Source organism: Oncorhynchus clarkii, chromosome 33 (genome assembly GCF_045791955.1).
Source record: "Oncorhynchus clarkii lewisi isolate Uvic-CL-2024 chromosome 33, UVic_Ocla_1.0, whole genome shotgun sequence".
Lineage (NCBI taxonomy): Eukaryota > Metazoa > Chordata > Actinopteri > Salmoniformes > Salmonidae > Oncorhynchus > Oncorhynchus clarkii.
Genome location: NC_092179.1, coordinates 19611030 through 19632939, shown reverse-complemented (window position 1 = coordinate 19632939; position 21910 = coordinate 19611030). Strand labels below are relative to the sequence as shown.

Here is a 21910-nt window from a genome sequence, read left to right as displayed (position 1 = left end):
CCACTTTACTGACCTGTCAAAGTACTGACTTGTCAAATAGTTTCAAACATTGCTCTCAGCTTTTCTTACACCTGTCCCTCACAGGCTGTTCCAAAAGAAGAAGAAGTGAGGGACACTGAAAGGAAGGTTCTGAGTCCATCTCTATGTGCTGAGGATCCCGAAGGAACCACCTGGTAGAGGAGAATATGATACTGTTAAGCAGTGAAGACTCTCTCTCCCCCTTCAATGTACTACCAACAGAAGGAAGCAAAACTGAAAGATATGTGTTCTGAAATGTAAACAACGGTGCTTGTGACTTGAGAGATTGGAGGCACTGAAACCCATCCTTTTGACTTTGATTTAGTTTGTGTTCATTTGAAGTTGTCCTCTAACAGTTGAAAGTTGTAACCCTCCACAATGCTCCTTGTCATTTGTGATGGTTTACTTCTTTTTGTTATCTGTTTTGAATTCATTTCACTTGTTTGCTGACTTTGGTTTTGCTATATCTTTGAACAATTATATTTCTATTGTTTCTTCTATGGGAGCTTGTCCCTGTGTGAATGAACATTGCTTTTTTTGTGTCAAACTTGTCCTGCTTTGGATAAATGTGAACTCTTTTTTTTTAACCTTATATATATTGCAACAAGAAAATATTTTGTATGGAAACTTGTAGATTTAGCAATAACAGACTTTCGTTGGTTTTACATTTCACATAAAAGTAATGATTAGAGATATACAGTATGTGGTAAAGATACAAAAGTTAACAATGTAATACTCGGTCAACTGTATCTTATGCACTGTGTGTCATAAGGCAGCTTCTGACATTAAAATCAAACGGCTGTTAAAAGAGAGGTATGTAAAGTGGATGAATACACAGAGATAATTGTACTCATACCATTGAATACAAGTACAATTATCGTGAAATTTCCTATCTTGACTTTCAGCTCTGAAGTCAGCCATTTAATGATTGTTAGTCATCTACTCCCATCAAATGAATATATACAGAGAGTATATAGAGTAATCGTATAAAATCAGATCTACATATATTAATATAATTTGAACATTTGAATCATTGATATGAGGAATGTCAAACACATATATATATATATATATTAATGACCTGGCGGGTTAATCAAATGGTACAATTGTCTTTATATTTTAAATCAATCTATTTTATTGTTTACAATCTGAGTTTTGCATAAAGTCGTTTCATGAAGGTATGTGTGTGTGTTTGTTAACATGCAGATGATTATTTAAAATATTGAATTGTACAAGACCTATAGCCCAGTGTATAATTCGTACCAGAATAGTATGGTTAATGGACTCATTCTCCTGGATCTGCGTCGTCACCTTTACATTTTGACAATCATTGTGAGTAAGAGACTGTGGAATGTTCTAGTCGTCTTATCGATAAGGGACCTCTGTTTTAAACTCTCTCCTTCAACCCTCTACCTATCGTCTGACGTAGTATTCTCATGACAAGTAACCATATTTAAGTATAACAAGTTGCACTGTGGATTCATTCAAAGCTATTAGAAAACCAGTTGATGATCAACATTGATCAAAAAGGAGTCTTGTATCTGTAGTACTGTCAGACAAACAATACATTGGATGGTTTTCCTAGTAGCAAACTCTAGTATGTATGTTCTATATAGGCCTAGTTCCTTTGTGGGTGGGTATTGAAGTAGTGCAAGATCATTTGACAGGCATACTGTGTGCAATGTGCCATCCTGATAGTCCAACTAGATTGGGCTGTGAACGTGTTTTGTCCCTCAACTTTTGAGCAGTTCATCTTGCCTCTGACAGATCCCTTTTGTACATTTACTTATTCTCTTTCTTATTGCCGACTTGCATTTTTTAGGCTGGACGTACTGTACTTCCTGACTGGACGTACTGTACTTCCTGATTCGACGTACTGTACTTCCTGATTCAACGTACTGTACTTCCTGACTGGACGTACTGTACTCCCTGATTGTACAGAAAAAAAGACAACACCAGGTGATATGCAATTGTTATACATATTATATTTGTATAAATAAATATATGTGCGTGTGTACAATGATGACTTCATTGACCCCGAACTGCTTCTTCTTCTACTGTGTCTATTGTGCTTGTCTAAAATCTGGGGTAAGGGGAAGCAGGCTACAGCTAACTCGTGACCCCTGTCTGTTTGAGCTGTGAACGGGAGTTACAGGGCAGCAGTGTAGCACTCTTCCAAAGCAATTAAGGTCTCTCAGTGATGGGGTCACTGGTTCTGACACTGCCTTCCACTGACAGGTACTGAGATGAAGTGCCTGTGGTTGACGCTTTTACATTATAATTCCCCCTTGAATTGAAGCATCTGAATATAAACCCAGTCGCCAATGGACGTCAATACAGAAGGCAGACACTGAAACTAATGCCGGAGCTCAGTGGTCGTAAGATGGAGGAAGGAAACTCAAGCTGAGGATGAGGATTTGCTTGCACCGGCTACACTGACTATATAGAACATAGTGTGCATCGGCCTACTATTGTGTTTGTCAAAGGGAACATGTATTTTTTACACCACTAGATAAACCAGGCTGTGTGTGCTATTATAAACTTGGCTGAAGCTGTAGACCGTATACCACGATTATGACAAAACATGTATTTTTACTGCTCTAATTACGTTGGTAACCAGTTTATATTAGCAGTAAGGCACCTCTGGGGTTTGTGATATATGGCCAATATACCACGGCTAAAGGCAGTTTCCAGACACTGCGTTGCATTGTGCCTAAGAACAGCCCTTAGCCATGGTATATTGGTCACATACTACACCTCCTTGGGACTTATTGCTTAATTCTACCTCCCTCAGATAGAATCAAAATAATATTTCCATCAGGAATGTCTAATTCACAAACACGACTCATCCTCGCAATCCATCTATCTATTTAATCACCTCTTTTCTCATTCCACGGTGCTAATGAACTAAGTAGTGAGGATGGAAACCAAAACTCATAATTAGGCATCACTGATGAGAGATCAGTGAAATATGTTCATATCTGTCATTCTTATTCAGTAAAATGAATAGATCTCAGCTTGAATTCATCAATCAGTAGGCTACACACTACAGAGACCTTCATATAGTCTAGAGGGCTTATGTTGGAGAATGTATAAGCTACAGAGACTGGGCCATGTCGTGATTACTGACATTTGAGCCCTCGGGAATGACATTGCATTATATGCATCTAATCTCATCTTTGTGGACATATGAATCCTGGCTACAAGTCATTTCCATTAGCACAGTCTTTAAATTAATCAGATTGATCTGATGAGTCTAATGCAAATTAATAACAGCATAGCCAGCATATGTATTCACTGTATAACACTGTAAGGAATTCACACTGATATGACTGGTGTGAATTGATGTGTTTCTGTGTAATGCTGGAACACACCACTTACTTCATAGCCAGGTGAAATCACATCCTCTCTGTCTCCGTGACAACATACTTCCAGATGCAGGTGGGGAACTGCGACTCTATAGGGTAGGGGCACTGCGTGTGATGTGATACCCTGTTGGTCTGCCGTGGCAACCTAGAGGCAGAAAACGCTGCTTTTGTGCCACAGACATTTGGAGGTAGGTGATAAAACAATACTTGGTATGATTCCCCATGGAAGCAAATGAAGAAGAAAAGGCCAAGGATACTATCTGTAGGATAGACTACAAAGGTTATGTAGTGTTAACATAAATGATGATAATGTCTGCTATACAGAAGATTAGACTGAAGCCTATAGTATAGTAGTCTGTCTGGCACCAGGTCTGGAGGTCTTCCAGTCACACCTCACTGTGTAGTCACGTGGGTCGCGCGTCAGCCAGGCTAATAGTATAGACCAGGGGTATTCCGACCCAAATCGACCTTATCTTACGAAGTCCGGACTACTGCTGGTTTTCTGTTAATGACCGCATAGTTAATTGCACCCCCCTAAGTGGTACACTACAAAGTAGGATCAGTGAGTTAGTCATCTGACTTTGATGAACAATCAGAAATACCTTTTTCTGGTTCATTAAGAAAGCTAAACTTAGATATGTGTTTTTAGTTGAGGAGTCAATTAGACCATGCCCATTTCAAGCTTATCCTTCCCCCCCAAAATTGCTGGCTAACTCATTGAGATGAGATAGGGTGCAGGCCAGGCAGCAGGCTGTTAGCCAGCCTGCCAGCTTAGTGGAGTCTGCCACTAGCACAGTCAGTGTAGTCAGCTCAGCTATCCCCATTGAGACCGTGTCTGTGCCTCGACCTAGGTTGGGCAAAACTAAACATGGCGGTGTTCGCTTTAGCAATCTCACTGGAATAAAGACCTCCTCCATTCCTGCCATTATTGAAAGAGATTGTGATATCTCACATCTCAAAATAGGGCTACTTAATGTTAGATCCCTCACTTCCAAGGCAGTTATAGTCAATGAACTAATCACTGATCATAATCTTGAGGTGATTGGCCTGACTGAAACATGGCTTACGCCTGATGAATTTCCTGTGCTAAATGAGGCCTCACCTCCTGGTTACACTAGTGACCATATCCTCCACGCATCCCGCAAAGGTGGAGGTGTTGCTGACATTTACGATAGCAAATTTCAATTTACAAAAAAAATAAATACTGCGCTTTCGTCTTTTGAGCTTCTAGTCATGAAATCTATGCAGCCTACTCAATCACGTTTTATAGCTACTGTTTACAGGCCTCCTGGGCCATATACAGCATTCCTCACTGAGTTTTGGTGGCTTTAATATTCATATGGAAAGGTCCACAGACCCACTCCAAAAGGCTTTCGGAGACATCATCGACTCAGTGGGTTTTGTCCAACATGTCTCCGGACCTACTCACTGCCACAGTCATACTCTGGACCCAGTTTTGTCCCACGGAATAAATATTGTGGATCTTAATGTTTTTCCTCATAATCCTGGACTATCGGACCACCATTTTATTACGTTTGCAATCGCAACAAATAATCTGCTCAGATCCCAACCAAGGATCATCAAAAGCTGTGTTATAAATTCTCGGACAACCCAAAGATTCCTTGATGCCCTTCCAAACTCCCTCCACCTACCCAAGGACGTCAGAGTACAAAAATCAGTTAACTACCTAACTGAGGAACTCAATTTAACCTTGCGTAAAGCTAACTAAAAGCAGCATTCCCCAAAAGAGGATGGCTTTCACTTCAGTAGTGACAAGTTCATGAACTTCTTTGAGGAAAAGATCATGATGATTAGAAAGCAAATTACGGACTCCTCTTTAAATCTGCGTATTCCTCCAAAGCTCAGTTGTCCTGAGTCTGCACAACTCTGCCAGGAGCTAGGATCAAGGGAGACACTCAAGGTTTTAGTACTATATCTCTTGACACTGATGAAAATAATCATGGCCTCTAAATCTTCAAGTTGCCAACTCGACCCTATTCCAACTAAACTAGTGAAAGAGCTGCTTCCTGTGCTTGGCCCTCCTATGTTGAACATAAGAAATGTCTCTCTATCCATCAGGTGTGTACCAAACTCACTAAAAGTGGCAGTAATAAAGCCTCTCTTGAAAAAGCCAAACCTTGACCCAGAAAATATAAAAAACTATCGGCATATATTGAATCTCCCATTCCTCTCAAAAAAATGTGCTGTTACACAGCAACTCACTGCGTTCCTGAAGACAAACAATGCATACGAAACGCTTCAGTCTGGTTTTAAACCCCATCATAGCACTGAGACTGCACTTGTGAAGGTGGTAAATTACTTTTTAATGGCATCGGACCGAGGCTCTGTATATGTCCTCGTGCTTCTAGACTTTAGTGCTGCTTTTGATACCATCTCTCACAACATTCTTTTGGAGAGATTGGAAACCCAAATTGGTCTACATGGACAGGTTCTGGCCTGGTTTAGATCTTATCTGTCAGAAAGATATCAGTTTGTTTCTGTAGATGGTTTGTTCTCTGACAAATCAACTGTACATTTCGGTGTTCCTCAAGGCTCCGTTTTAGGACCACTATTGTTTTCACTATATAGTTTAGCTCTTGGTGATGTCATTCGGAAACATAATGTTAACTTTCACTGCTATGTGGACGATACACAGCTGTACATTTCAATGAAACATGGTGAAGCCCCAAAATTGCCCTCCCTGGAAGCCTGTGTTTCAGACATAAGGAAGTGGATGGCGGCAAATGTTCTACTATTAAACTCAGACAAAACATAGATAGTTCTAGGTCCCAAGAAACAAAGAGATCTTCTGTTGAATCTGACAATTAATCTTGATGGTTGTACAGTCGTCTCAAATAAAACTGTGAAGGACCTCGGCGTTACTCTGGACCCTGATCTCTCTTTTGACGACCATATCAAGACTGTTTCAAGGACAGCTTTTTTTTGCAAAAATATGAAACGTTCTGCCCAAAAATGATGCAGAAAACTGTATCCATGCTTTTGTCAATTCTAGGTTAGACTACTGCAACGCTCTAAAGTCCGGCTACCCGGATAAAGCACTAAATAAACTTCAGTTAGTGCTAAACACGGCTGCTAGACCTTGACTAGAACCAACAAATATGATCATATTACTCCAGTGCTAGCCTCTCTACACTGGCTTCCTGTTAAGGCTAGGGCTGGTTTCAAGGTTTTACTGCTAACCTACAAAGCATTACATGGGCTTGCTCCTACCTATCTTTCTGATTTGGTCCTGCCGTACATACCTACACGTAAGCTACGGTCACAAGACGCAGGCCTCCTTACTGTCCCTAGAATTTCTAAGCAAACAGCTGGAGGCAGGGCTTTCTCATATAGAGCTCCATTTTTATGGAATGGTCTGCCTATCCATGTGAGAGACGCAGATTCGGTCTTGACCTTTAAGTCTTTGTTGAAGACTCATCTCTTCAGTAGGTCCTATGATTGAGTGTAGTCTAGCCCAGGAGTGTGAATTTGAATGGAAAGGCACTGGAGCAACGAACCACCCTTGCTGTCTCTGCCTGGCCGGTTCCCCTTTCTCCACTGGGATTCTCTGCCTCAAACCATATTACAGGGGCTGAGTCACTGGCTTACTGGTGCTCTTTCCTGCTGTTTCCTAGGAGGGGTGCGTCACTTGAGTTGGTCGAGTCACTGACGTGATCTTCCTGTACGGGTTGGCACCCCACCTTGGGTTCGTGCCGTGGGAGAGATCTTCGTGGCCTATACTTGGCCTTGTCTCTGGATAGTAAGTTGGTGGTTGATGATATTCCTCTAGTGGTGTGGGGGCTGTGCTTTGGCAAAGTGGGTGGGGTCATATCCTGCCTGTTTGGCCCTGTCCGGGGGTACCGTCAGACTGGGCCACGGTGTCTCCCAACTCCCCCTGTCCCAGCCTCCAGTATTTATGCTGCAATCGTTTATGTGTCGGGGGCTAGGGTCAGTCTGTTATATCTGGAGTATTTCTCCTGTCTTATCCGGTGTCCTGTGTGAATTTAAGTATGCTCTCTCTAATTCCCTCTCTCTTTTTCTCTCTCTCTCTCCCTCTTTCTCTTTCTCGTGGAGGACCTGAGCCCTAGGACCATGCCTCAGGACTACCAGGCCTGATGACTCCTTGCTGTCCCCAGTCCACCTGGTCGTGCTGCTGCTCCAGTTTCAACTGTTCTGCCTGCGGCTATGGAACCCTGACCTGTTGACTGGACGTGCTACCTTGTCCCAGACCTGCTGTTTTCAACTCCCTAGAGAAAGTAGGAGGGGTATCGATACTCTGAATGATCGGCTATGAAAAGCCAACTGACATTTACTCCTAAGGTGCTGACCTGTTGCACCCTCTACAACCACTGTGATTATTATTATTTGACCCTGCTGGTCATCTATGAACATTTGAACATCTGAACATCCATGTGCTGTTATAATCTCCATCCGGCACAGCCAGAAGAGGACTGGCCACCCCTCATAGCCTGGTTCCTCTCTAGGTTTCTTCCTATGTTCTGGCCTTTCTAAAGAGTTTTTCCTAGCCACCGTGCTTCTACACCTGCATTGCTTGCTCTTTGGGGTTTTAGGCTGGGTTTCTGTACAGCACTTTGTGACATCAGCTGATGTAAGAAGGGCTTTATAAATACATTTGATTGATTGATTCTGCTGTGTAGTATTTATTTATTTAACCTTTAAACCTGGTGTCCCAAGTTTAAATCAGTCACTGATTAGAGGGGACTTTTTTTATGGTTTGAGGTCCAGATTTGAATTTGAGGGGTGTATACTATTATTAACTAGACAACTAGCTATAGCCTAAAATCCCACTGGGCACACACTGGTTGAATCAACGTTGGTTAAACAATGTAGAATAGACGTTGAATTGACATCTGTGCCCAGTGGGATAAATCTACATGATGTCTAGATTACTCACTCAAAGGTGGGGCGGCAGGGTAGCCTAGCGGTTAGAGCGTTGGACTAGTAACTGGAAGATTGCAAGTTCAAATCCCTGAGCTGACAAGGTACAAATCTGTTGTTCTGCCCCTGAACAGGCAGTTAACTCATTGTTCCTAGGCTGTCATTGAAAATAAAAATTTGTTCTTAACTGACTTGCCTAGTTAAATAAAGGCAAGGGCAATAGTTAGCCTTCATAATGACAAAACCGTTTGAAATATATTGAATCACTTAATGTTAAATTAAGTTTAATGTAAGAGTCTGGCAGCAGGCTAATTATATTGTATTGATGTGATTATTCACTTAATATTGTTAAATATATTCTGCGTCTGGCAGCTAGCTAACCTCCTCATAGCCGTCTCATAATTTAAAGGAGGGATTTGCAGTGAGCATGAGGACAACATTGGCTCCACTTGAGCACGTGGGTTTTGGAGTTTTGAAGGAGCCTACAGAGAAATTGAATTGTTAACTGTCCACCTTTCATCCCAACATGTCCTATTAAAAGAGCACAATGTCTGTCAAATTTAATTGGATCACCCTGTTCCAGGAGAACTTTCCTGCAGTTCAGGAAATGTAAAACTTGTACTATATATGAGGTTTAATAAGACTTCTGACTTTGTAATTTACACTATAAAATCTCAGTCTTGATTTTCCCTTATGAAAAATGTATCAACCCCTACAAAAATGTCTGTTAATTATAATCCACATAATAATTCACATTTCCTGTTGCTACAGAATTATTTTCCTGCTGTAATAAACTGAGTAAAATTAAGATCCTATATCTGTATCAATTTGTCAGATAGTTATTGTTTAACTGGAGTATGACACAAACAATATCACAGCCTTCTTATTAGATAAGCAATTTAAAAAGCTCTAGAGTCATGTGAGCATGACAAGTGACATCTCATAGTCAAGTATTAGAAATACCTCCCTCTTGTGGTGATAGTGTATACTCAGTACTGCAAATAATGGCTTTGGCTATTGTGAGAAATGCCAGAGTACTTCACATTAGTGTGATTTGTGTCAGGCTACGTTTAGTCCTTACATTGTCCAGGTTGGAAGAGGAATCAAATGGAAATAGATGAATGATATCTTAATAATAAAGTACTTGATGCAAATCCCCCCCTGTTGTAACCTTGGGTCATACTATCTGTTGATGTGGAAACAAAGACTATATCTCTTGTCATCTCATGACGTCACATGTCTGGTGCATGAGTGATTTATGAATATATCCAAGGTTCAGCCATGGAAAATGACTTCAATGTGTGGGGAGCTTCGTAGCCAGCGGTGTGGCTTACTGAAATAGAAGCCCTCGCTGGCATGTCTGCTATGCCACAGAGCCATCTAGCATAATGCCACAAAGGCAGAGCTAGTGTTTAACTACCAGTATGGCCCACTCGCCACTGAGTCTCTCCCTCTGGTGTCACAATAGGAAGGTGCTTGTCATAAACATGAAGACTTGCGTGTCTCTCGAAGGTTGTGTCACTACGAGACAGGTTTCTATGTCTTCACATGGGCGTGACTGTGTGCTGTGCTGCCATAGGGCAAGTGATATAGGAGTTACATAATCTGTTGGTTGCTCTCAAACCCATGTAAAAAAAAAAAACTGCAGTGACACATTCGATTTCACTGTGTTCTTCTATTATAAATGTGTTATAAATGTGTTATAAAGATTTTATAAATGTGAGGGAAATCCTTTTAGCCTAATGGGGTCACAATACAACCGGAAAAAGACTGTAATGCTTTGATTTTATGAGCTATAGGCTTTGATGAGACGCAACATATGATACTAGTAACCCCTTCCCCTTCGCTTACACACAATTTCAAGTGTTACGCTCAGGCAATTTGTTCAAAGCGATAGTGTTTAGGTTGTAGTTAGGGGTGTTAACAATGAGAAACATTTGTTACTGAAGAAAAAACAGGTACACAAACCCTCTCCCCTCCCCTTCCCATCTCCACCCACCACACCAACACTCTGACCAGGAATGGACTCTCTCTTCTGTAGTCACTGTATTTGATGGATTAAACAACATTTACACCAACAGATGTGGGAACTCTAGAATTGTTGAAACGTTTATTGATCATGAGAAACGTGAAGCTAACAAATGCAATAGCTTAAATACAACTTGTTTCAATGATGCATAGGTCTATATTAGGACAGACACATGAAAAGGATCAATTAAATATGTTACATTTGGTATAATATTGTTTAAAATAAATGAACATTTACAGTACATATTTACAATCTTATTTACAATACAAAAGTTGGCAGGTGTTGATCGATCTTAGCCATCACCGAAATAGGAAGCAAAAGCGGTATGCGGTTGAAGATCAGGGCCATCAGATTATTTATATTCTAATGCAGGTTTTCTTCACAACACGTGGTACACAGGTCTGGTCCCGGGGCTTTCTGGAGTGCAAGGCTGGGAGTCGGTGCTGGAGGGCGAGAAGGTAAGCATATCTCTGAGCCCTGCTGGGGCACTGGCATCTACCGAGGAGAGGCGATCTACTATGCTAGACAGGCAGGCCAGGCTGGAGGCACCAGCACCTCTCTCTCCAGAGCTCACTAGACAGGACAAACAGGGGAAGGACAAGGTCAGTCAAGACAATGAAGGGAGCGATCTTATGGATGAGATCAGTTAACTACCATGTCCAATTGAGTCAATTTATGTGTATGGTGAACTTAAATGGAAAGGCAGAATTATTCACGTAACTTGGAACATAATTTGTGTCTTTATAGTACGAATCAAAATGAATGAATGTAAACCTGGAAAGTTTTACAATACTCAACATACACAGGTGGTAGCCAGACCATAGCCTTACATAAGCCCCATTACATGTATTCATTAGACAATGTCTCTAGTTTTATATGACATAACAACAAAACATATTAATCAATGTGTCTTACCATTCTTAATGTAACTGTAGTTGTTGCCAAAGCTTGTGTTCATCTGAGGCCACACAACAGGACTGTTACAGTCAACCTACAAGGAAACAAACAGAGAAAACTGACGTTAGCACAGCAGTCATAACAAAGCACGTGATATTATTCCCCTTTCTACGTTTCAGACATTTCTAAGTGTCTGAAATGCATTTTCCTCAACTGAGGTTTGTAAATGGTGCACAATAAAGAAAGCTACTAAGATAAGAACATAAAAATATGAAATAATATTAAAATATAGGTAAATAATGTAATCCTTGGTCCATCTTGCCAGACTGATAAATCCACAGTGTTCCTGCCTGTCTGGCTAGGGTTCTTTATTTCACAGCCACCTCAGGGCCAAAGTTGCAGGCTACTCCCATGATCTGCCCGGCTCTAGCCGTGGCGAATCGATTGTATCAGTGGAAGCAACACCAGTTTGTGCAAGATGACACTTTCTCCCAGTAAATCTGCAGAAAATCCTGGCAGCGGAGGAGAACATGCAGTCAGGATGGAATGCAGAAAAGCACAGTCTTTCCTGCCAGACTTCAGTAAGGTGGATTTAGCAGGGTTTATTAGGCTATAATGTGTACAATGGTGGGAAAGTCATTACTCCATCCACCATCATAAAGATCCATTCTATTCTTTAGCATTGCATCAACTTTTAACCACTGTTTTGTAGAGCTGATTCTAATCTTGACTGGCCAACTGAGAAAGTATCATGCATGCACTGGGGTAATGTACAGGCACCAAACATACCAATAAAAAAAGGACAGCATTTGCATGTGAAACGTAATGCATCATGCATAGATAACACTGCAAAAGAGATGTTTACATTAATGAAGCAGCCAAAGAAGATGAAATGCACAAGGGAACGTTGTAATTGAGATCCCCCAACAGCACAATCAGTGCAAGTCTATTCAATAAACATTCTACATTTGAAGTGAGCCTGTTCCCCTTCAGATCCAGGGAGATACTCTAAATGCAAATTAGTATTATAATATGCATGCTCAGAGACATCGGGAATTAAGCTACTAAGGTAGCGTCCCAAACAAAAGCTTTTTAACTCAAGATCTTGGGAGATACAACAAGACAGAGGCTAACAGCAATGTTATCCACCATGCAAATAGAGTACTCTGAATTAGTCCAAAGAGGGAAAACGTTTCAGCAGACACTAAGCTAGCAGGACCTGATTAAACCTCTGTGTGCTGCACAGAGATGAGGAGACAGTGAGAGAAACTGTATATGAGTCCGTGTGTGTCTGGTCTCAGTCTCACCATGCTGTCGGAGCAGCTGGACGAGGGGCTCCCAGGCTCTGAGCTGCTCTCCCCTGGAAGGCCGTAGTAGTTCTCCACATGCTCATGGAGCAGCTCCTGGAGGCTCTCGATGTACTGGATGGCGTTGCGCAGGATCTCCACTTTAGGCAGCCTCTGGCTGGGGTTGGCTGAGGTGCAGCGCCTCAGAGCCTCGAAGCCGTGGTTCACCTTTTTCAGCCGGCGTCGTTCCCTCATGGTGGCAGCCCGCCGCCGGTCCACTGTGCTGGACTTACGCTTGCAGGCCTTGCAGGCCCACTGAAGGCAGTGACCCGCCTGGTGAGGAGTCCCAGGGACCCGGACGTGCTCGTCCTCCTCTGAGCCGTCCAGTTCCCCGGGGCCGAAGTCCAGGTCCTCTGGCGAGGAGGCACAGGCGCTGTCATAGAAGACCTGGGATGGGGAGAAGACATCCATGGCTGGGCTGTTGTTGTGGTTGAAGAAAGGAAGGAAATAACTCTCTGCTTTGGGAGAGCAGTGGGGTGAGAGAGGAGACCTCTGAGTGATATGAGGGGGCTGCTGCCATGGGACCCCCCTTATATGCCCCCAGTCCACAGCCCAAGGCCCACATTGGCCAGATCTAATTACCATGCCCCATTGGCCCAGGCAGGCTGGGGTTAGCTCAGCTCTCCACCCCACCCGCTCCCTCACCCCCAGTACCCTGCAGAGTTCCCCACATCTGCACTCCCTGGTGTTTTCCCACTCATTACACCACTGCATGGCCCTTTTCTGTAAGAAACAGACCTATTCTGAGTAAAGGTAATGGTTGGTGAATACCAATAGTTGTACAGGTAAAGAGGAGAATAACTTTACCTCTCAGATCTGACAAAATAGTATGTTTTCTATACCCATTTTTAAATATATACACTACTAATATTGCAAATGAGCCAACATTCAAAATCTTACACATACGTGTGATAATAATGGAGATTAGTTTCGTTTTCTAAAACTGACCAATAGCAACGAGGTGAACCATGTACAAGAGTTCGCAGGCCAATTTTATGCTTGAGACAAATAGCAGCGTTACAGATGCAGCCCAGCTGCAAAGGGAGGTGTAACATTTCAAATCCCGATCATTCACATTACTGCGGTAACTCCTCTAACCGGTCCTAACTCATCATTGAAGGTGTCATACACGGGGTGTCCGTGTTTGTTAAAGCTCATTAAAATAGGTAATTGAGCAATTAACACGAGGGCTTCAATTCGTGAATAATTTTCAAGACCTAGTTTTCTGTCATAGCCAAACATAAACCATTTAAAACCTAATTATAGCCATGTCAAATGATATTCAAAACAGATAGGCCTATACATTTAAACATGTACAATTACAGTGCTGTGAAAAAGCATTTTCCCCCTTCCTGATTTCTTTTTTTTTTATTTGCACATTTGTCACACTTAAATGTTTCAGATCAAACAAATGTAAATATTACACAAAGATAACCCAAGTAAACATAAAACGCAGTTTTAAGTGATGATTTTATTTAAGGAAAAAAGCAATCCGAACCTTCATGGTCCTATGTGAAAAAGTAATTGCCCCCAAAATCTAATAACTGGTTGTGCCACCCTCAGCAGCAACAACTGCAATCAAGCGTTTGCGATAACTGGCCATGAGTCTTTCACATCGCTGTGGAGGAATTTTGGCCCACTCTTCTTTGCAGAATTGTTTTAATTCAGCCACATATGAGGGTTTTTGAGCATGAACCGCCTTTTTAAGGTCATGCCACAGCATCTCAATAGGATTCAAGTGCAGACTTTGACTCGGTCACTGCAAAACCTTCATTTTGTTTTTTTAAGCCATTCAGAGGTGGACTTGCTGGTGTGGTTTGGATCATTGTCCTGCTGCAGAACCCAGGTGCGCTTCAGCTTGAGGTCACGAACTGATGGCCGGACATTCTCCTTCAGGATTTTTTGGTAGAGAGCAGAATTAATGGTTCCATCAATCACAGCAAGTCGTCCAGGTCCTGAAGCAGCAAAGCAGCCCCAGACCATCACACTGCCAACACCATATTTGACTGTTGGTGTGATGTTCTTTTTCTGAAATCCTGTGTTACTTTTACGCCAGATGTACACCTTCCAAAAAGTTCAACTTTTGTCTCGTCAGTCCACAGAATATTTTCCCAAAAGTCTTGCGGATCATCAAGATGTTTTTTTGCCAAAAGTGAGACGAGCCTTTATGTTATTTTTGGTCAGCAGTGGTTTTCGCCTTGGAACTCTGCCATGGATGCCATTTTTGCCCAGTCTCTTTCTTATGGTTGAGCCATTAACACTGACCTTAGCTGAGGCAAGTGAGGCCTGCAGTTCTTTAGATGTTGTTGTGGGTTCTTTTGTGACCTCTTTGATGAGTCGTCGCTGCGCTCCCTTTGTCATTTTCATCAGTAATCAGGCCTGGCTGTGGCTAGTGAAATTGAACTCAGCTTTGCAAAAAATGTGATTAACCACAGTAAATTAATGATTTAACAAGCGGGGGAAATTACTTTGTCATATAGGGCCATGAAGGTTTCGGATAGGTTTTTCCCTTAATAAAGAAAGTGATCACTTACAAATTTCATTTTGTGTTTACTTGGGTAATCTTTGTGTAATATTAAACATTCTTTGATGATCTGAAACATTTAAGTGTGACAAATGTGCAAAAAAATAAGAAATCAGGAAGGGGGCAAATACTTTTTCACAGCACTGTACTTGTTGCACCTGGAAAGGTCTCAATGTCTAATAATGTATAGTTTTGACGCCCCTCTTAAAAGACCTGTATCGCATTGTATCCTTGATAAATTTGACTCAATAAAATTAGAAATCTGGCATTACAATTGTGTTAACTTTTAAAACATTCGGCTTGTAATACATGTTAATAAGCATGCTATATTCATTATTTAAGCTGCGTCTCGAAAGAGGCGGCTTGCGCCCGAACAACATGTGCATAGCCTAATAACGTATGAGAAACTAACTAGAACAAACACTGATGAATAGCCATGATGAGCTGCCTGTTTCAGTCGTCGGAGTAATTATTCGAGCGTTGTGTTTGTTGACACCCTACAAGGATACAATGTGGATATTTCTCACAACGTGTCAAAACGTTTGTCCTCCTCTATCTCTGGGAACCGCGCACACCTAAGAAAACACTCTAGTACCTGCCACTGAATTGCGGCCCGAGTTTGTATTGCGCACAGCTGAAGAAGACATTGGCATGAGCCTGGCCCTCGATGCTGCGGTTGAGATCAAAGGCTATATTGACTGTGAACAATCCCCAACAATATGGACAAGGAGAAAACCTGGTAACAACCGACAGCTAATTGAGCCTATAGGATACGATTGCACCAGCATATGGTGTTAGTGGCGATACATTTAGCAGAAGCCAATGCGCTGCTCCAGTCGTTGTACACACTCACTCTGGCTCTGTGATCTGAAGTGCTAGTGGTGTCTCTTGGGAACTAGGGGGTTTGTTTTTTATCGCCTCTATTCCAGAGTTGTTGTCGGGGGTCAGAGGCAGAGTTAAGTGTAGGGCATTAGCTGGGATTTAATGTCCCTTTCCCCTCACGTGAAACCCTTATTTCTTCTAAACTTGCTTAAGCTTTGATTTCATGTGATGTTGTGCCCCTCTTATCTCCATAGGGGTCATATATAAAATGTTCCATAAAGGTTTATTTACCACAGATTCTATATGCCATAGATGGAAACGTATTTTTGTTATATTTCTGAAAGATGTAGAGTATGGTGACAAATCATCTCAATTTTGTCTGATGAACGACATGTTTCAGACTGATACAATAATTTAAATCACACTTTATATAATCCTTCATGTATAGTATTTCACTTTTCCACTTAACCAATGTTTGTTTTTATATATGGTGGGAAGCCCATTTCTTAAAGTAACTGTCTAGTGTTTTCACATTTCTATGAAATATGACCAACTTTTGGTTACAATATGAGTGAAATAGTTTTCCTTCCAAAAAGTGTAATTATGTATGTTAAAAATCATCTTTACTGTGTTGGAATGGTGTGGGTGTACCTCAGCAATAGAATGTTTTGGGCATATACCGGTCATTAAAAATATTAATGTGAGCATTAAAAATATTCATGCAAGTAGACCGCCGATTGGCCAGCTCATCCTCCTTTAGACCACTGATTGGCCAGCTCATCCTCCTCAGGAGTATGACATCATACTCTATGAGGAAATAGCAAGCATTCTTTACATGGTCTGTTTGAGATAGAAGTTTGAGGTGGGGTTGTTGAAGTATTTTTTTTGTCCAATTTAGGCTTTGGCCACAAATGCGAGTATTGGATGAGTCAACAATTATTTGGGTATGAGTTATTTGGGTATGAGTAAGATTATTTCAGTATGAGTTAACAGAATATGAACTTTTAAAAGTGAGACTTTCACTGGACAGTTACTTTAATGGGTGCATTAGATCATATCACATGACAAGGGTTTTTGATTGGCAACACCACTTGTCTGGCAGGGAGCTGCAGTGTGCTGCCAACTACAATGTTGCAGGGAATCATTTCATAGCAGGATATTCTAGGAAAGCCAGATAAATCAAGGCATTTCTCCCAAAGGCTGATCCTCCACTATAAAATCTCCCCTTTCATCGGCCTCGACTTTTTAAACACATCCTTCACAGCAAAATCCATTTCAATAGCATCATAAATGACAAGGAAATCTCTGTAAAATTGCAGGCCGATGTTGTCTACTAACAAGTCAAATGGTGATAATACATCATACTGCACTTATCCTCCATTTAAAACACCCAGAGAGAGGATTAAACAATTGCATCTCTAACACTTAACTTATAAAGACTGTATTATACATAAATAAGACACTAATCATAGACATTAGCATAGGAATCACATCTATTAAACCCCAGAATGATCAATTCGCATCTAAATCTTAAAATAACAGGTCCCAAAGAAATTACGTCCCTCTCAACATAAAGGTGGTAATTGCTATTTTCCCAAGGTTTAGGTCTCAATGTTGAGCAGGTGGTAGATTTTGGTCAAACATATCAACGATATTATCCAAAAACAAACAGTAGATTGACAAGGTCATTTGGTGGGATCTAGGAGAGCCTTAGAACTCATTTTGGAAGGAAGACGCTGGACAATTCTCATGGACACTGGGAAACAGGCTCACAAACTCACTGTGAGAAAGCTGCTTCGATCCCATTAAAACAACATTACTGTTGGAGCTATCTAGTTTCAGTTTGGTTCAGTGAGAGAGTCAGAAGTAAAAGGAAAGATGTGAAGGGACTTTGAAGTACAGGCCCTATATCCTTTGATAGTACTTACTGTATCGGGCATCACTGAAGTGCTCATTAAATCTATGTTTAATCCCACTAGAAATAGGAGCGTGGGTGGTTTGACATTGTGATTTGGATAAAGGTTGGTACATTGGATATGCAATCTGCTGTTTTGAGAAATCACCCAAAACGTACCCTACCCTAAAGCCTTTTACGCCTTTATACAAAGACTGTAAGGTTAATCAATTTGAATGTACTCAGCTGCAATACAAAAACAACACCCCACAGAGACCCTAGTGCATCTCTATTATGGCCTCTTTTTCAAATGACTGTTGGATGAGTCACTAATAAGTTGTGTGTGTGCTTGGGGTCATGAGTCAGTGTGAGGTGTGTGTGTGTGTGTGTGTATGCTTACATTTGTGTGAGGGCTGAGGGAAAGGCAGACAAAACAACCTGGATTCGGGTGGACGTAACATAGTAAACAAAAAATCTGGTACGCTGAAATTAGGATGATATTTTACGTTTGGTATGACGTGTTAATTTCTGGATGTTCATCATCCATTTCTTATTATATGTTACAAATTACAATTCGTATGATATTTTACGTATTACAAGTCAGATGACAAGTTATGTTTTGAATTTACAATTCTTCTGATATGTTACAAATTCCAATTTGTTGTGGCTAATATTATGTTATGACTAGTCTATGACACCAGGCTGGACACACAGGGGTCAGCAGGGCAGTGTGTCAGCCACAGAGACCTGAGAGGGAGAGGAGCAGTGCTCACTGTGATGCAGGGTTAGGTCAGCACAGCAATGCACTGTGGGATCATAAACAAGTAGCACTCCCCAAGTCAACATGTAGGAGAAAGAGATCATCATATCAAACATACATTCAGGGAGTCCCGTATAAACTATGTGTAAACGTTGTGCTAATGTGCATGATCAAACAAGCGATCATGAATTAGGACCTAAAAGATGGCTGCATTATCACTGAGGGCTTTGCACCCTTGCCTCCTGGCCAAGTTTCCATGTCGAAGCATATCTGAGTTTAGAGGTGACAAAATAATAATACTAGTAAAATAACAATAGTAATAATATTTAATAATATATATTTTTATAATACATTATTTTCCGAATAGCACCGACTTTGCTAACTACTTTATGAGGTAAAATATACTTGCTACGACTGTGAAATGTGGTTGTCTCACCTAGCTATCCTAAGATGGACACACTAATTGTAATTCGCTCTGCATAAGAGCGTCTGCTAAATGACTAAAACGTAAATGTAACGCTACTGAAGTGGACCAGGCTAGCTCTCTGCCAGCTGGAACAAAGAAAGGAGCCCAGGCTATTTCAGGTCCCGTTGGATTTTATGGTCTTCTAATACCCACGAATACTGGGGGAACTTGTGGCTGATGCTTGCATGTACAGTGCCACATCTCTATTCAAATTCCACATGATCAAGTGGGTTAGTGGGGACATTAGGGATATTCTCGGATATCATTATGAGACCTGAAAGGTATGGCTGAAAGATTGTCACATAATAAGAATGACATGACATGCAAAGAGGTTGAACACAGTATGACCTACCTTAAGTACCAATACAGCATACATTAAGCTATAGTATTTGGAGTCAAGTCTAATTAAAAAAACTGGTACGACATAGGATAATTCAAAAATTAATACCTGAGGTTTTAAATGCATGGTTTTCGTGATACTATATTATACTACATGTGTCAAGGCGATATAGTGTACAAAATGTAATTTGTTTTTATATCAAAATGTGTAAAAACTAAAATTGCCTTAAAATACCTGACAAGTATTTAAAATAAATAATGAAGTGCATAGATAGTGATGAACAAAACAAAACGTGTAGATGCCTTGTAAGATACAATGCTTACAATTTATTTATTGGTCAGTTCATATATAAATACTCAAATACAACAATGAATCTCTTGAGGTTGTGTTTCTGCCTTTTATATGTAAAATAAATTAAGTTGTTAATATATTATAAAATATTTACAATTATCAAATGTCCATTTGGAAATAAAATATTATAGTTCCATTGTTGTCATACTTTAGAAAGAAAATATTGACCATTCATACAATTTAAAAGAAAACATTGACTACAAAATGCCCGTTAATTTGCACAAATGAATATAAGTAAATGGAAACTAAAACATATGAATAAAGAAATGAAAATAATTTCGAAATAGACAATGGAAATATGAAATGCTGACGTCGCTTATACAGGCTACAAAATTCCAATAAATCATGATTTATTTTTCTGAGACTTCTTCGTTGCAAGTCGGTTTCTCTTCACTTGATATACTGTCAACGATTGATGACAGGCGAAGAAGGCTGGTGGACGCTGAAGACTCCGTGAAGCCTGAAATATAGAAATCAAATATATAAGATGTACAATCAGTTGATGAGTTGTAAAATAGCAATTTAGATTTAATTTACTGTTCATAATTGGCACCAACCTTCTCTCTGATTCGTCATTGGTGCATTGGAATGATCAGCTGAGGTCTGCCAGTTTTGACAGTTCTTCTTCCAATGGTACTCCTTATTGGACGCCTTCATGTACACACACATATATTAGCTTAAGTGTCTACTAACACACGTGTTATTATACAAAGTAGTAGGCCTACAAGTATAATGCACAGTAAGATATTTCTCATTATGGAAATGTTCCCTTTAAGTGTAAAGCAAATTATTGTATGCATAAAGTGACATAAAAAATGCAGATGCAAATACTACTCAAATGAAGCTTACATGGTGTTCTTTCACGTTATAGTTATATGAGCCATTTTGAGGCGTTTTTTCTTGCTCATCCAGTGTATGCAGCAGGTCCTGCAATTGCTCGATGTAGTTTATGGCGCTGCGTAAAATCTCCACTTTGGGCAGCCGCTGGTTCGGATTGGGCACGGTCTTTTTCTTCAACGCATCAAATGCTTCATTGATCTTCTTGAGCCGCCTTCTTTCCCTGAGAGTGGCCGCTTTGCGCCTGTCGGTTGGTGCAGACTTTCTTTTACAAACCTTACAAGCCCAGATGAGGCACTGTCCCTCGCAGTGTGGCTGAAGACCAGGGGGTGCGAGGACATGCTCCTCTCCGCTGCTGTCACATCCAGTCTCGGACGGATCCCCCCCAGGTGACAACGGGCTGTCATTCCCGTGGTACAAAGGGGACACCCCCGCCATGTCCAAGTGCTGCAATGGTCCATGATCTCCCTCGAGATAGCGCAGATCGTTGAAGAAATAAGTGTTGGTCTCAAAAAGTTCCACCATACTGTTGTACCCTCGCACGGCCTATGTTTTGACAGTGGGACACTGCATGGCATTTAAATAGCCCAGTGACACAAGTCACCAGGCTTATATATAGAAACTGAAACTCTATCCAGCGCTTAGCTGTCGCAGTGCATCAACCTTTTTTTCTCAATGGGGTTTTTTACTACCAAGCGAGTTTGTGTAGAAAATAAATAAGCGTTAACACCTCTCAATGAAAGTTAAAACGTCACTTCAAACTTACGACAGGTGTTTTCAATATCTGTTTCACAGTGAAACGGTAACATTCTCAACCTGCAAGGTAACTAACTGTCAATGTAATCTTCAGGCCCTCCCCAATAAGTTGGCTCCCCTAAGTGGAACATATATTGGCCCTCAACTGACTTGCAAAGTTCCAAAAACATTATGTTCATAACTAATAATAATAATAAAGTATATTCGTTCTTGTTGACTAGTCTTATCAAAACCTTTCAACTTTTAAGCTCAATTCCCAACCTACTGTAGGCTGAAATTCTACAGTATAGATTATGACATTTAAAAGAAACATATCCTAGAGAATGGTTAAGTGCAGTTGTAACTTGTGCCATGTCCGATCATAAATAGATATGAATGTGCAGTCAAAATGACACGCGTGATATCTAGGCATTATAAATAGATCTGGGACTCATTCATCTTAAATCCATAAAATAGATGAAAGTCTTCTCAGTGGTGCTATGTGGCCTTTTTGCTATGTGACATTTTTTTTCTACGATCTGCAAAGTCTGCTTCTCTCAGCTGGGATACTAGTGGTCGCTGGGGGCTCCTGTTTCTGCCTGGAGATATGGTATCCATGACATG

The 21910-nt window shown here is 40.9% G+C and overlaps 3 protein-coding genes across 4 annotated transcripts in view; 1 reads left to right on the top strand and 2 right to left on the bottom strand.

Annotated features, from left to right (window-relative positions):
• LOC139393222 (protein lin-7 homolog A) overlaps positions 1 to 2064 on the top strand; it is a 34471-nt gene extending 32407 nt beyond the window's left edge. The window contains exon 6 of one of the 2 annotated variants that reach the window (XM_071141669.1): positions 85 to 2064. Coding sequence is in view for 1 of the 2 variants with exons in the window: in XM_071141668.1 (XP_070997769.1) it covers positions 85 to 109 (25 nt within the window). In the remaining variant the exon portion in view is untranslated. The remainder of the gene's footprint in view (positions 1 to 84) is intronic. The other variant, XM_071141668.1, reaches the window with a different exon arrangement.
• An 8348-nt stretch (positions 2065 to 10412) lies between these two features.
• On the bottom strand, positions 10413 to 13122 carry LOC139392828 (myogenic factor 5-like). The gene is given in 4 exon segments (XM_071141111.1): positions 10413 to 10887; positions 11230 to 11305; positions 12519 to 13079; positions 13081 to 13122. Coding segments are annotated over 4 exon segments (873 nt in total). The 3' UTR covers positions 10413 to 10693.
• Positions 13123 to 19660: 6538 nt separating this feature from the next.
• On the bottom strand, positions 19661 to 21116 carry LOC139392752 (myogenic factor 6-like). The gene is made up of 3 exons (XM_071140996.1): positions 20564 to 21116; positions 20272 to 20365; positions 19661 to 20174 (listed from the first exon to the last, which is right to left on the bottom strand). Exons 1-3 carry the CDS (start codon positions 21074 to 21076, stop codon positions 20065 to 20067), a joined length of 717 nt encoding a protein of 238 aa, XP_070997097.1. The 5' UTR covers positions 21077 to 21116; the 3' UTR covers positions 19661 to 20064.
• Between the last annotated feature and the right edge of the window lie 794 nt (positions 21117 to 21910).